Source organism: Phodopus roborovskii, unplaced genomic scaffold, assembly GCF_943737965.1.
Source record: "Phodopus roborovskii unplaced genomic scaffold, PHOROB, whole genome shotgun sequence".
Lineage (NCBI taxonomy): Eukaryota > Metazoa > Chordata > Mammalia > Rodentia > Cricetidae > Phodopus > Phodopus roborovskii.
Window position 1 is genome coordinate 30868321 of NW_026126571.1, and position 15916 is coordinate 30884236.

General features: G+C 46.8%; 1 protein-coding gene across 3 annotated transcripts; it reads left to right on the forward strand.

The window, feature by feature from the left end:
- Nucleotides 1-1878: 1878 nt before the first annotated feature.
- Nucleotides 1879-14509, forward strand: Abcf2 (ATP binding cassette subfamily F member 2). Of its 3 annotated transcripts, none has more exons than XM_051203224.1 (15): nt 1879-2041; nt 2664-2861; nt 4904-5116; nt 5533-5715; nt 5793-5964; nt 7969-8064; nt 8864-8966; nt 10558-10653; nt 11016-11135; nt 11220-11309; nt 11579-11689; nt 12336-12398; nt 12601-12729; nt 13080-13283; nt 13850-14509. In XM_051203224.1, the coding sequence occupies exons 2-15, from the start codon at nt 2702-2704 to the stop codon at nt 13985-13987; spliced, it is 1878 nt and encodes a 625-aa protein (XP_051059181.1). In that variant the 5' UTR covers nt 1879-2041; nt 2664-2701; the 3' UTR covers nt 13988-14509. The 3 variants fall into 3 exon arrangements, with proteins under 3 accessions (XP_051059181.1, XP_051059183.1, XP_051059182.1); XM_051203226.1 differs by lacking the exon at nt 1879-2041 and adding an exon at nt 2340-2368; XM_051203225.1 differs by lacking the exon at nt 1879-2041 and having other exon boundaries at nt 2423-2861.
- Nucleotides 14510-15916: the final 1407 nt, after the last annotated feature.

The following is a 15916-nucleotide window of genomic DNA, read 5'->3' on the forward strand; positions in this document are numbered from 1 at the left end:
CCGGGTGTTGGTTGCACATCTTTAGTTCCAGCACTTGGGAGGCAGAGGCAGGTGGATCTCTGTGAGTTTGAGTCCAGCCTGGTTTACAGAGCTAGTTTCAGGACAGGCTCCAAAGCAATAGAGAGAAAGAAACCCTTTCTCGAAAAACCAAAAAAGGAAACAAACAAACACTACAATCTAACAGCAGATTAAAAAGAATTAAGGTGGAGGGGGTGTCTATAAAAAATAGCTAGCCTTTACCAGAACAAAATAGGCTTCCCTTAGTGGGTTTCAACAAAGCATCAACTTCACCTTCCTCCAATCTTTGCAATCCTTTTCAATCTTGGGTGATGCTTTCTTAAAATTTAAGACACAGGAAGCTGCTTATGAGGTCCGTCCTCAATGACCTTCAAACCTAATTTCTGTTTAGCTTGGGAAAATGAGACTGTACAGGAAAAAAGACTCACTTTCTGAAGTGCAGTCGAGAAGTAGAGAAATATCAGTTTCTTTTGTTTCCTTCAGTGAACAGGAGCCTGGAGAGGTAACAAGGGTCAAAAAAGTGTTACATTGTTTTTGAGGCTACAAATCTGGAGTTTATAATGTATCTAAGTTTGTTACAGATGTTAAACAGTGAGACTCAAAGGAAATGAAACAAGCCAAGTCACAGCTAATTGTTCATAAACCTGAACTCAGCGAAGTGGTCTGTAGTGATATATTACTTATAATTTATCAAAGCTTGAAAAGCAAAGTCACCCACAAGTCTTAGAAGCCAGGCACACACCTTTAATACCAGCAGCCAGAAACTAGGCTGGTACACACCTTTAATCCTAGGACTCAGGATTAAGAGGTAGACAGAGCTCTGAGTCTAAAAAACATCATAGCTCACACCTTTAATTAATCCCAACGTTAGGGAAGTATATAAGATAGAAGCAAGGTCTCAAAGAATCCATTCTCCATCCACAGTCCACAGCCGGGGAAAGGTTACAGTCTGAGGCTTGGTGAGTGCTCGTGGAAACAGGACCAGCCCATTCAGCCTAAGGTAAGAGGTAAGAAGCTAGTGGCCAGCTACTTTGCTCTTCAGATACTCAGCTTGAACATCAATATCAGTCTCTGGGACATTTATTATTTCGTGTTACAGTGTTTCTTTTACTTAGACTCAAATTTTGTTTGGTTGGTTTTCGTTGTTGTTTGTTTTTCGAGACAGGGTTTTTTCTGGGCATCCTGAACTTATTATGCAGACCAGGCTGGCCTCGAAGTCACATATATCCGCCTGCCTCTGCCTCCAGACTGCTGGGGTTAAAGGCGTGCGTCACCACCGACCGGCACCGCCGGGCTTACTTTAGACTTTTTGAACACTTACATGGCTCTGATGGAATCCAGGTACTCTCAGTTAAGACACAAGGTTCAGAGCAACCTCTGGCACTTTCTAAAAGTTTAAACAGCGATGGACGAGGCTGTGCAATTTCGATTCCATGAAACTGGGGCTACTTTCTCGTATGGCGCTCTGATGGTGTGGTCTGCGAGGCTACCTCACTTTCAGTGCTGCCTCTGCCCAGCAGCACCTCACTCTTCCTTTGCCCTCCACCTCTACCTCTCTTCTCCCATTGTTTGAAACGGGCCACCTCACTTTGGATGCATGCTAGGAAGCGTAGTTGCACTCCCTGCTGGTTAAACCAGTTGAGCAGCCGGGTAAATTTATCTGCTAGAGGTAGGTACTGTCTGAAAGATCAAGCCGCTTCTCTGAGGAGCAATCTGGGACTTGCAGTTTCCAACGCTTTAAGGCGGCCTGCTGGGACAGGACTCTTGAACTCTAATCCTCCCCCAACCCGGAGCCTCGCGATTTCTGATGGCGTCACTAGGACCGCGCAACACTGGGGATTCGTGGTAGTTCTTGAGAACAGTCCCGCTCGAGGTTGTTGCGAGTAAAGAACTGCATTTCCCATGAGCTCTCGCGGCAGCGCGCCAAGAGCCACCCGGAGCCGTGATTGGCTGGCGAGCCGGCCGCACGCGGAGGAGCTCAAGGAGCAGCTCTGTTGCGACAGAGGCCGAGCGGCGAGGCCCCGTGAGTTGAGGGGGAAGGGGAGCCGGAGGGGAGGAGAGTGCGGACCCGTGAGCAGGAAGCGGGAGGACAAGCGGAAGGGAGATGAGGGTCGGGATGGAAAGGGCCGAAAGGGAAAAGAACTGGTCCTGGCACAGAGGCCGGCGCGCGGGGTGTGGGGGAGGTTAGGGGCAGCGAGCGCGAAGACCCTTAGGGACCCGCCGGGGAGGACGCGTGGCTCCTGGGGAGAAACCGCGCCGCTGTCGGTGGGGTGGAGGGGAGCGACCAAAACCAGGTCCGGGTCCGGGTCCAACTCCTGGCGAAGCCCAGAAAAGGAGGCAGCCGGCTGAGGTGTGCGAGCGCCAAGTTGGGAAACTAGAGACAGGGGCAGAGCGGTCCCTCACGAAGGGCCTGGGGAAGAGCGCATCCAAGTGAGGCCGGCAGTGGGGATTGGCGCGCGAGCCCTAAAGGAGGAGACGAGGCTGGAAGACCGGTCGAGTGTGTGTGAAGAGACCCTCACAAAGTTGGCAGAGGCAGAGTGGGGCACCCGAGGCTTGATAGGAAAATCCCAAGCAGGGATGGACTTCGGCTCAGACTTTCTTACCAATAAGTTTAGAATTTGGAGTATCTGTTTGCTTTTCTTCAGACTGGAAAGAACAGTAACTACCCCTGTGGCTCATCACCATGCCCTCCGACCTGGCCAAGAAAAAAGCAGCCAAAAAGAAGGAAGCTGCCAAAGCTCGACAGCGGCCCAGAAAGGGACATGAAGAAAATGGAGATAATGTCACAGAACCTCAGGCGGCAGAGGAGAAAAATGAGGAGGCCAATGGCAGAGAGACCACAGGTGATGGAGAGGAATTGGGTGAATTCCCTGAGCAGGTTGCCTCAGCCAAAATCAGAATCTGGATGCAGAGGCAATGAAGTGTGTCTAGCTGGATTCAGATGCATAGGCCTAATCCCAGCATTCAGGAGGCCAGCCTGGGCTGCTTTTACTAAGTAAAAATCCCAACACACACCCCTTTATATGCCATGAAACTTTGTAGTGACACCCAAACCCATAAAGTTAAAGATAGTGCCACCTTGTTACCAATCAAGGAAACTGAAGAGGCAGACACAGATAGAAGCTGTTGATCTATCCTGATGCCCTAGTAGACAAATGAAAAGGCAACGATGTTGATGTGTCTTTTTTTTTTTTTTTTTAAGATTTACTTATTACAGTGTTCTGTGTGCATGTATGCCTGTGTGCCAGAAGAGGGCACCAGATCTCATTACAGATGGTTTTGAGCCACCATGTGTTGCTGGGAATTGAACTCCTCAGGACCTCTGGAATAGTAGTTAGTGTTCTTAACTTCTGAGCCATCTCTCCAGCCCCCATATGGTACTCTTGATGTCACAGGGATAGTGATTATACTAATTATACATATTGTTTTATGTAATTTTCCTGAGAAAGCTTTGGTTTGTTATGTTTTGGGGATTTATTGAGCATTTCTGCATATTAATTGTGGTACTCACTCATAGTATAAACATAGTTTACTTTCAGAAAATTTATTTTCTAGGTTTCTTTATTGCTATGACAAAACAATGATAAAACCAATCGGGAGGAAAAAGTTTATTTCCTCTTACATTTCCAGGTGGGAAGTAAGGCAAGGACTATGGAGGAATTGCTGCTTACTGCATTGCTCGGCTAGCTTTTGAATGTAGCTCAGACCCACCTAGCTACTAGAGGTGCCACTGCCCACACTGGACTGGACCTGATACATTACTTAGCAATTTAAGAAAACTTTATAGACATGGCCACTGGTCAGTCTGGTGGAGGCAGTTCTTCAATTGCGGGTCCCTCTTCCCAGGTTTTGTGGAGTTAACTGTGACAAGGGGAAAGATGGCAATGCAGAATAATGAGCATCCTGGCTTAATGCCTGTCTTTCATGTCACTGAAAACTCTCTGCAGTCCCATTGCATGTAGACACTCATTGTCCCTTGGATGTTGCCACATTTTTTTGTCCTTTCATACATTGTTTTGGTTTTTAAGACAGGGTTTCTCTGTATTTCTTTGGAGCCTGTCCTGGAACTAGCTCTGTAGACCAGGCTGGACTCAACTCAGAGATCGACCTGCGGTTGCCTCCCAAGTGCTGGGATTAAAGGCATGTGCCACCAACACCCTGCTCTTTCATAACGTTTTTTGATACCATAGTGTTTGTACAAGCTGTATTTGACATTTACTCTGAAAGCCAGGCCCAGTATGGCAATTCCTTTTCATGACACCTAACATTGGTTGTATTCCTTTTCGCTATCCTCTGTGCAATTCTGCAGTCTGCAGTGTTACTTAAGTCTCTTTTAGTCATCTCAGTTGTGTATATGCATATGCAGGGATCATATTTTGAGGTGTGTGTGTGTGAGAGAGAGAGAAAAAGAGACTTGTACCACAGGTAAACACTAAAACATTTGAAGAAACATAATGACATTAATAATGGGAGTAGAGTTAAGTGGTAAGAATTGTGTCCAAAATAAGAGTTATAGAAGGAAGCTGGTGTGATCAAGTTAGGCCACAGGGAGTCTTACCCCTGGGTAGTTGTAGGTGGAGAAAGTGAAACTCATCTATGAAAGCAGGGTATTGGGCAAGTCTATGTCATATGCACTGGGCATGAAGCTCTTGGAACTCTGTTTTTTTTTTTGAGACAGGGTTTCTCTGTAGCTTTGGCTGTCCTGGAATTAGTTCTGTAGACCAGGCTGGCCTTGAACTCAGAGGTCCGCATGCCTCTGCCTCCCAACTGTTAGGACTTAAGGCATGCATCACCACCCAGCAGATCTCAGAATTCTTGAATCTGCCTGTTTGACCCACATCTGAGTCTGTCTGACAGCCCCTTCCCAAACTGCATTTGTCTCCAGAAGTTGATTTGTTGACCAAGGAGCTAGAGGACTTTGAGATGAAGAAGGCTGCCGCTCGTGCTGTCACCGGCGTCCTGGCCTCTCACCCTAACAGTACTGACGTCCACATCATCAACCTTTCACTGACCTTTCATGGTCAAGAGCTGCTCAGTGACACCAAACTGGAACTCAACTCAGGCCGTCGTTATGGCCTCATTGGCTTAAATGGAATTGGTGAGGCCCTTAGTGGGCAAAGTGGGAGGTTTCTCTTTCTTGGCTCATCTGTCACTCCATATGTATTTAGCACTAGCAAAGCAAGGAATTAATACTATGAGTGGGGTCCAGACATGCGGGGAACAGGGGATTTATGACAGCAGTGTGCAGTAAGTTCCAAGTGAGTAGTTTTTGACAGAAGGTGCTAGAGAAGTTGGTATGGGAGTGGGGAGTAGTGTGTGAAGCCATTGCAAATAAACAGGACTTCACAGGAGCAGCAGTACAAGACTCAAAGTTAGAAAGGGAATCCTGAGGGTGAAGGATAATGGGATTTGAGTGAGTGAAAAGGCAGTTAAAGAATGGGCATCGTGGGCCTTTTAGAAACAAGTGCAAAAAGAATGATGAAATGACTGGATGCCTTTATGTTACTCTCTTAGGAAAATCCATGCTGCTCTCTGCTATTGGGAAACGTGAAGTGCCCATCCCTGAGCACATAGACATCTACCATCTGACTCGTGAAATGCCTCCCAGTGAAAAGACACCCTTGCAGTGTGTGATGGAGGTGGACACAGAGAGGGCCATGCTGGAGAGGGAGGCCGAGCGGTTAGCTCATGAGGATGGTATGGCTCTATACCCAGGGTGGGCTGGGCTTCCTCCTGGGACCCTTGGGGAGCTGATGGTCCTGTGCCCCCCACAGCGGAGTGTGAGAAGCTCATGGAACTCTATGAGCGGCTTGAAGAGCTGGATGCCGACAAAGCGGAGATGAGGGCCTCAAGGATCTTACATGGATTGGGTTTCACACCTGCCATGCAGCGCAAGAAGCTGAAAGACTTCAGTGGTGGCTGGCGGATGAGAGTTGCTCTTGCCAGGCGAGTTTACCCCCTTTCCCTCTTTTCTTGGAGCCCCCATCCATCTCTTGGAGTAGAATGTTCTCTCTAGTAGGACTGTAGAATAGGTACCATGGTCAGTATGTGTCAGAAGAGATGACCATCAGTGATGTGGCATGGATGGGTTATGGACGGGACAGAGTCCTGGCTCAGGTGCGCAGTGCTGGCTCCTAAGCACATGGTCCAGGAGTACTCTGAGCAGATGCAGGGAAAATGGTGGAGTTCAGTTTTTCTTTCACCTGACCTCCTCCTTCCTGCCTTTTGTCCTTCCATCTGCTAATTTTTATGATAGTAAAATAGTGGACAACACTGATGTCACTGTCCTTTTTACCCCTGGGAGAACCTGTTCTTAAAATGAATGTCTGTAGTCCAGCACTACTTGAGTGACCCCCCCCCCCAAAGTGCTGAGTTGTATGTTTGTTTTCTATTATAATAATGAAGTTATCTCAGGCTGCATGCTTTATAAAGAAGAGACTCATGGTTCTGGAGGTACAAAGCCAAGGAGCCTCATCTGATGGTAGTTTTATTAGCAGAATCCTAAAGTGTAATGTAGGCTTCATGTAGTGAAAGATAGGGAAGTCTGTGTGTCTGTCTTCTTGGTTCCTTAGAAAGCCACGAATGTGTGCTCATCGGGCTCTACCCTGATGACTTTGCCTAATCCTGCTTGCAGTGGCCAAGCACCAACTCTTAATGCCTCTCAGTGGGGAGTCTGCATGTATTCTTGCCGTAGTACTAATTAAATGGGTGGTGCCTTTTGCATGGCACCATTCCTGGGAAGCAGGTTGGTGAGGCTGCCCCATGGGTCTAGAGAGTTTCCTGTGTCTTAAAACATGAGTACAGTGGTTCCACTGATACCATAAGCTGCTCTGGCTGGCTTAGGAACTTTACAGACAACTCTCAACTTGAGTGTGATGCTCAGAAATACTTTTGCCAAGTTCCCCAAGAGTGGTAACTGCAGTCTGGAAGCCAGAGCTTTAGCCTGTCCCTTGACTTATCTGTGTAAAGGAAAGGACTTTTTTTTTTTTTTTGGGTGCTTGCTGGAGTCTGGCAACTCCATCAAATAGTCTTAACCAGGATGATTGCCTTGATAACTTGTTTCTTCTGATGCTCATCAACTGCTATCTCAAACCTCACAGGTGCAAAAGAGGCCTTCTCAGCCCTACCTATACATTTCTATAACTCACTTTCTACCTTTCAGTCCTGAGTTATGGAGCCCCTTCTCTCTGAGGTAGAAAACAGATTGGTATTATAGACTATTTAACTATGTAAACATGTGTTACATTTGTTTTACCTTGCCTGCCTAAGACACCTGATTGGTCTGATAAAAAGCTGAAGGGTCAATAGCTGGGCAGTAGAGAGATAGGCTGGTATGACAAGCAGAGAGAATAAGTAGGAGGAGGAATCTAGGCTCAGTAAAGGCGAGAACAATGGAGAAACAGAGAACAGGAACCAGCTAGCCAGGCAGCTAGTTGCCAGACAGGCAGACCAGAGGAAGCAGGAAAGTAGTACAGGTAGAATGAAAAACAAAGGGACTGGAGAAATGACTCTGGTTAAGAATACTGGCTGCTCTTCCAAAGGACCCAGGTTCAATTCCCAGCACCCACTTTGAAGCTCACAACTGTCTAACTCTAAGATCTGACATCCTCACACAGACATACATGCAGGCTAATTACCAATGCACAAATATATATATATATATATATATATATATTTTAAAGGATATAAGAAAGGTAAAAAGCCCTGAGGCAAAATATAGTTGAAGAGGAACAGATTAAATTAAGATGTAAGAGCTAGTGGGACAAGTCCAAGCTAAGGCTGAGTAGTCATAATAAGTCTCCCTGTCATGATTTGGGGGCTGGCAGTCCAAGAAGCCTGCTACAGATTGGCTTAAGGATTCCAGTCTAGACCCAAACAGCATTGTGGCAGGCAAGCTATGCCTTCCTTTTGGCACTCAAGGTACGTCTTGTTTCCTTTTGTGTCCTTCAGAGCCCTCTTTATTCGACCCTTCATGCTGCTTCTGGATGAGCCTACCAACCACCTGGACCTGGATGCTTGTGTGTGGCTGGAAGAGGAACTTAAGACGTAAGGGGTGGGGTTGAGAGCCACAGATCCTGAGGGGTCAGTAGCAGAGTCCAAAGGAAGTAGGTGCCCAGAAGCTGCCTTGACGAGTATGAAAGGAAGTCAGAGAAAGGCCAAATAATAGCCAGTGTCAAATGCAGTTAGAATGGGCCTTTTGTTTGATTGGGGTGTTTTGGTGTTTTATTATGGTTTTTTTTTTTTCTTTTTTTTTTAAGTCTGAAATATATGAGCCTTTTAAACCAAAACCTTTTGTTTTTCCCTATGTCTGAAACACAGCATCTTAATTAGACAATGTTTAATTGTATGTATGTATCTTTGTATGTGTTTACACACACAAAAATGTGAAGTAAGTCTAATGCTTAAATTCATTATGTGGTAATAAAGAAAAATATTAACAGATGTAATCATGATTCTTTTATAACCAAAGACTGAGTAGCTTGGACTATTGTCTCGGCTTTAAAAGGAAACAGTAGGATGTACCTTAGCACTATTTCAGAAGAAAGGCCTCAGTTTCTCTTACTGAATCAGTTTGTGATGGCCCTGCCCACAGTTGTGGATACTTGTATATACAGAGTTAACTTCACTACTACTCCATCTCTAATCATTCTGTTGAGAGAACAGAAGACTCAGGCTCAGGCTGACTTACCACCGAAGGGCTCCAGAAGCCTTTATTGAGGGAATGCAGTGCTAGCTACAGGAGCTGCAAGGGTGAGGGTGGGAGAGGCTTTATGGGTCTGGCTCTGTAGGCTTTTAGACCAGTCTCTTGCTTGCAGCCTTTGTGTTTGGCTCTTTGACTTTACAGTTTCAAGCGCATCCTGGTCCTTGTGTCACATTCCCAGGACTTTCTGAATGGAGTCTGTACCAATATCATCCATATGCACAACAAGAAACTGAAATATTACACGGTGAGTGGGCCTTTCCTGCACTTACTTGAGTTTGGTATTAAATACCAAAACATCCTTTTAAAGAGGTCCTGCATGTTATTTTAATTGGCCACAGTTGGCAGCTGTTCTCTCTCTCTCTCTTCGTGTGCGTGAGCACTCGTGCGCGCGCGTGTGCGTGCGCGTATCTCATGCAAAGAAATTGACTTCGTCCAGTGCCTGGAGAAGACACTGATCCTGCTGCAGCTCCTATGCTGTGTGGCCTTCACTTGTGAGAGCTTGGTGCATAGGAAAATAAGTATCTCAGCAGTATGCCTGATGTGCCTCTTTTTTTAATACTTGTTTTTATTACCATTTTTAATTATGTATACGTGTGTGGGTTTGTGCAGTTGAGTGGGGGTGCCTACTTAGGCCAGAGGTGTAGGATGCTCTGCAGCTGGAGTTAGAAACAGTTATAAGCACCTGATGTGTATGGTGGGAATCTAATAAACACACACACACCACTAAATAAAGAAAAATGTAATACTTTTTTTTTTAAGTGAAAAATAGAGCCAGGTGTTGTGTGGCACCTACATGACTACAGCATTGTTTATGTTGGCTGAAGCCTAAGGGTCATACCAGCCTGGATTCCAAAAAGGGGAAACAGACTTTTCATATCACCTTCCCAAACTGCATATTTGCAATCATTTGTAGGAAATAGTATATATGGATGCATTCTTTATCTCTAATCTTCTAGAATCAGAATCTTAAGGTTTTTTCCTTTGTGTGTATGGATGTTCATTGCCATATGTGTCTCTGCACCCTGTCGCTTAATGAGGCCAGAAGAGGGTGTTAGATCCCCTGGAACTGGAGTTACAAATGGTTGTGGCCACCATGTGGGTACTGAGAATTGAACCTGGGTCCTTTGGACGAGCAGCCAGTGCTCTTAACCACTGAGCCATCTCCAGCCCCTCTTCTGTAATTCTTGATAATTATAATTTTCAGGTTACTTTTAAAATTAGTAGTTGCTTTCTAGATGAATATAAAGTCTGCCTCTTTAGTGATGCACAGTATTATCATTGTGTATAGCTATCCTATAATGTGTTTGTTAGGTCTTTTTAATGGATGGCTAGCTTGAGTCTTAGGCAATCCAGTTGCACATGATCCTAAGTCCAGGTGATTTGTTTTTCCATGTGGGGACAACCCTTATTATCCATAAGTGGCATTAGACTCTAGGTGGGCAGCAGAAGTGGTTGAGGGCCTGAGCTCCATGGTGACCACATAGCTGTATTCAGAGTTTCGGCAGACACTGTTTTGTTCTGGTTAATCTTAGGATTTGCCATGGACCCTGGCTTGGCTTAATTGAGTGAGTAAAAGGCATGGAATTGAAAATAAACATCTGGTTGGACTATAGCATGGCTTAGAGGTGGTACCCTGGGTTCCGTTCTTAGCACTGCAGAAATAAACACCAGGTTCTAGGTTAGCATGTGCTGCTTTAATGCAGTTCCTCTTTGTTACTGCTTGGACTTAGAGCAAAAGCCAGTCAGTGATGCTGTCACCCTCTGATCTGAGAGAGAACCCAGGACTAAGCCCTGGGTAAAGCTGCCACCTTGTCTGGGGCATTATTTCCCCACAGGGCAATTATGATCAGTATGTGAAGACACGGCTGGAGCTGGAGGAGAACCAGATGAAGAGGTTTCACTGGGAGCAGGACCAGATTGCACACATGAAGGTAGAGAAGTTACACTGCCATTCTCCACCTGTATTGGGAAGGAATGGGGGCTGGGGAGAATTGTAGGTCATTTCTAGTCAAGGTGTAAGGGTTGAGGCTGGGCATGGTGGTGCACACCTTTCTTTAATCCCAGCACTTGGGAGGCAGAGGCAGGTGATCTCAACTTGAGGCCAGTCTGGCCTACAGAGTGAGTTCCAGGACAGCCAGTGCTACACAGATAAACCCTGTCTCAAAAAAACAAAACACAAAAAAGCAGCTGCTTCTGGTGCCCTGTGCACATGCACACCCTAAGCCCCATCCTAGTTTCCTACGTACACTCCTGTTGCACACGCTTCAATAATCCCTCTTCTGGTGTCTTACAGAACTACATTGCCAGGTTTGGCCATGGCAGTGCCAAGCTGGCCCGGCAGGCTCAAAGCAAAGAAAAAACGCTACAGAAAATGATGGCATCAGGACTAACAGAAAGAGTTGTGAGTGACAAGGTGAGTGACATGGTTAGGTTAGGTGGCTGAAGCGGGGGTTTAAAAAAAAAAAAGTACTGACATGAAAATGCCTCCTCTTCTTAGACGCTGTCATTTTATTTCCCACCGTGTGGTAAAATCCCACCACCTGTCATTATGGTGCAGAACGTGAGCTTCAAGTACACAAAAGACGGAGTGAGTATAGGCCAGAGCATATGTGACAAGCCTGTGTGTATCTAGGAGGCCAGGTACACTTTGCATGGGCAGTTTCAACAGTGGGAGCCTCTCCATTCTTGCTGACTTGCCAGGGAGGAAATGATTTCCAGGCTTAGCAGATGGAAGCGGTGGGTTGGGATCAGCTTTGACAGTAATTCCCTCCTCCATTCTCTCCACCTATGGAGTTGACATGCCAGGCAGAGTAGCTTTAAGTTCTAACTTTGTTCCTCTCTCTCTATCCACCTCAGCCTTGCATCTACAATAATCTAGAATTTGGCATTGACCTTGACACCCGTGTGGCTCTAGTAGGACCCAATGGTGCAGGGAAGTCCACTCTTCTGAAGCTGCTAACTGGAGAGGTATGGTGCTAAGGTGGAATGTCAGGGCTTCTCCTAGTACCTTCATTAAGGAGGAGCTTTGGTGGTTGAGTCACCTGGAGGGACTGGGGCAGTGCTGAGGCCATGGAGGTTGGGTGGGCGAGAATCTGTATAACTGAGAGTGCATGTGAATGCATGCATGGGACAGTGTTTGTTAGGCTATAAGACTCCTATACATTGGAGTTTCATTGAGAAGATGTGTGTTGTACCTACATACATCAAGTGCCTTATTGTACAATGAGCCTTTCATGGCCACCTAGTAAACTGCTGTGTATCTTCATCTCCCTTGATAGTCTGTTTTAGGGAGTCTTCCTAAGTATTTGCTTTTACATTTGTTTTATTGTGTGTGCTTTTCCCACTTGGTGGGCAGAGGACAACTTGTGGGAGTCAGTTCCCACCTTCTACCATGTGGTTTCCAGATCATCTCAGATCGTCAAGCTTGGTAGCCAGTGCCTTAATCCACTGAGCATCTGCCCAGCCCCTCTAACATTGAAGAGTGCCTATATTGTAGTCTGTGTGTTAGCAAAGTAGAATGGGAGGTTGTTTGAGCCCAGTACATGTATTGGCTTCTGTTTGGGATTCCTTTTTGGCATGCTTACTTTTCTGATTCTACTTAACTCTTTCCTAGCTTCTACCCACAGATGGAATGATCAGGAAGCATTCTCATGTCAAGATAGGGCGTTACCATCAGGTACAGGCCTGGTGTCAAGGTTGGGATTCAGGGTAGAAACCCCTCTTCTAGCAGCATCGGCTTCTCCCTGCTTCTTGGATCCTGAGCAAGTGTCTGGGTGGGCTCCTGGGTAGGCCTCTTTTAGGGCAGGCCCCTCTCATGCCAAGTGGCCTCCTTTGGGAGGAGGTTCCCTCCAAATCTGATGGTCTTGCTTTCTCTGCAGCACTTACAGGAGCAGCTGGACCTGGACCTTTCTCCATTGGAATATATGATGAAGTGCTACCCAGAAATCAAGGAAAAGGAGGAGATGAGGAAGATCATCGGGAGATATGGCCTCACTGGGAAACAGCAGGTGAGAGGAGGGACCCAAGATGGACAGAGGGCATGGCCAGATGATCAGGGAAGCGATCCCAGAGTCTCCATGTCTTCCCTCTAAAGTGTCGTATACTATAGGGTTGTGGACAGGCTCTTAAGCCAGAGTGCTTAAGAGTATACGCTAGAAAACAGGCATGAAACTGCAGGATCACCAGAGCTTACTTACATGCTAATATGAGAAGCTGAGTGGTCATGTTCCCAGGTATCCCTTGCCAGGCCTCAAGACTAATTGCCTGGCCAGCGTCTTGCTGTAGGAGCCAGAGAGGAGGGAAGTCCCATGCTGCATGGCAGGTATAACACCAAGTTCTTATGTCATGATTCCTCTAGGTGAGCCCAATCCGGAACCTGTCAGATGGCCAGAAGTGCCGAGTGTGTCTGGCCTGGTTGGCCTGGCAGAACCCTCACATGCTCTTTCTGGATGAGCCTACCAATCATCTGGACATTGAGACCATTGATGCACTGGCAGATGCTATCAATGAGTTTGAGGGTGGCATGATGCTAGTCAGCCATGACTTCAGACTCATCCAGCAGGTGAGTGTGGCCTGAGGCACAGGATGGGGTGTATGGGTAGAAGATTGTGTGAAGCATAGTTGTGGCACATTTGCTAAATCCAGGGAAGGGGCTTGGGTCCATGTGGCCTGGTGACAACCAAATCTCATGGCTCTGGGGATAATAGTTACCTTGGTATAGATGACTCAAATGAAAAAAATCAGACTTTTATTGTTCTCTAAAGATTCTTCAGCCCCAAAATAAGTGTTGTAGTAAGAGTTGAATTAAGAGGAGGAAAGGCTGCTGGCCATTTCTGAGCTTCTACAGAAGCTAGGGTAGAAAAACACATGGCTCATAAATCCTCTGTATAGATCGGGAGCCTGCTGGAGACCTCATAGTGAGGGGTGACACAGCAGGATCTGCTTGGAAAATTCTAGAATGCTGGTTACAGTGCTCTTGAGTAAAATGTGCCCAGAGAGAGTAAGCTGGATATGGGTTTGGGTGAGGCCTCAGGGGAAAGGCTCTTTCATTCGGAAAGCCCCATACTATTACTGGTGGTGGGGAAGGTGCTGAGGACTGGCCAGATTGAGCCTAGCATCTGCTTCCAGGTTGCCCAGGAGATTTGGGTCTGTGAGAAGCAGACAATCACTAAGTGGCCTGGAGACATCCTTGCCTACAAGGAGCATCTCAAATCCAAGCTGGTAGATGATGAGCCCCAGCTCACCAAGAAGACCCACAACGTGTGAGCCCTCAGCCAGGCTTGGGTCAGGAATGCCACCTGGAGCCTGCCAGCTGACACCTGACCTTCCACTCAGGACAGGACCCTGGGGCTGCACTCCCGAATTGCTGCAATACTGCCCCCAGCCTCTCCCCTCAGCCTGCCTTCACTGCATCTTATCTCCAGCTGGACAGCACCTGTCCGTTTCCCATCTTCTGCCTTCCATTTGGGTCTGTCTGTGTCTGGACTCAGCTGGCTGTTCCCTCCAGATCCTTGCTGGTTACCTTGCCCTGAGAGATGCAGCCAGGGGTCCCTGGGTTAACCCAAGGGCCCAAGCCCTGGTCTGGTCCTGGAAGGATTCACGAGTCTCAGTTTATGGGTTTTGGTGATGTTGGAGGAATACTGCCAGCTCATCACTCCATTCCTTATTGCTTCTGGTTTGGAGCCCTGGACCAGGGCCATAGTCCTGGTTGGTATTTTAATAATTATTTAACTGTAGATCTGTGTGTCATCTACAAAGTGTCCAATAAAGAGGAAGCCATGTCCCTCCTTCCTGAGTCTCTGAGCATCTGAGCACTTCCCCTTCTTGCAGTAAGCATTCACTTCCCCTCAGCAAGCCATGGGCCTGGTAAGGCAGAAGTCTGGTCCTCTGCAGCTACAGTAATGGACTTCCACTCCTACTTCTGGATTGAGCTTTTCCTTAGGAGACTTCATGAGACTTGGGTGTGGAGAGGGCTTGTCAGGTCACAGACGTGGACCTTGCCAACTTTTTGGCAGTACTTGAAGCAGCTACAAACTGGCATTCATAACATTTCCTGGTGTGTAGATGCTGAGCAGGAGGTCATGAACTACACTTTGTGTTATGACATACTCTTGCTGCCTCCACATCATAGAGCACTTGTTAAAATCCAGGTTTCTCAGATGCCGGTTGCATTTGGTGGAGCAGGAGAGTTGCAGGATCTGGGTCTGCATCTGCAGTTCCTCAGATGACCGGGAATTTTTATCTTCCCCATGCCCACCCTTTTATTATCTCTGTCTAGGTTACACTAGCCAAGCTTCCCCACATTCCCACTCGGGGTTTCTCTGTAGCTTTGGAGCCTGTCCTGAAACTTGCTCAGTAGACCAGGCTGGCCTCAAACTCACAAAGATCCGCCTGTCTCTGTGTCTCGAGTGCTGGGAACAAAGGTGTGCGCCACCCAACTCTAGCCAGGGTTCTTGGTAGTCTGTCCTTTGAACTTTGAGGTGTCATGTCAGCAGGCACTACCATATTCACCCTTGCTCCTGAAGTCTCAGCGGCCATCTTTAAAAGTATGTGTTAACAGCATATCCAAGAGCTTACAATTGAGTAGGAAAGCCAGCAACACATAAAAAGGCTAATACTAATTTGTAGTTTGGATACTAGGAGGTCAGAAGTACTCAAAAGGGAGGGAGATCTCTGACCACAGCCTAAAAGGGCACACTTGGTCCATTCCTTTAGAAGGTGGTAAGGGTCTATCCTCCCCTGATGAGGCTTCAGAGCTGCTTAGTACAGGGTCCTAGCCATTCCACTGAGAGCAGACTGGCGGGTCTGCTCCACCGTAGCACCAGAGAACTTGGCTCTGCTAGCTGAGTCAGCCAGCCCTGAGTGTGCAACAGAGAGCCAGCCACTTGTCACTGAATCCAATTCCATATTAGGAACTAAAAACCAGGTGTGGCATAGGTCTGTAGGTCTGGAATCCCAACACAGGGGAGTGTTAGGACAGCCTGGCTTTTGTTTTGTTTTTTGTTTTTTTTTTTTTTTTTTTTAAACCATCACCACTTCCCCATAAAAAAAGACCGGGACCCCTGGAGCTCAGGGTTGGAAGGATTTGGCATCTGGGGGAAGAGAAGTGTATTCAACTTCATAATCCAGTCAGCCCATTTGTCACCTCACCCACTTAGCAGGAGAAAACCAATTTGACCATTTTAAGAATGCCTA

Coding starts and splice junctions, on each gene's coding strand:
- Abcf2 (XM_051203224.1), top strand. CDS start 2,702: ATGCCCTCCGACCTGGCCAAGAAAAAAGCAGCCAAAAAGAAGGAAGCT. Junction 8,967..10,557: donor AGAAACTGAAATATTACACG/GTGAGTGGGCCT, acceptor ATTTCCCCACAG/GGCAATTATGATCAGTATGT. Junction 11,690..12,335: donor TGAAGCTGCTAACTGGAGAG/GTATGGTGCTAA, acceptor ACTCTTTCCTAG/CTTCTACCCACAGATGGAAT.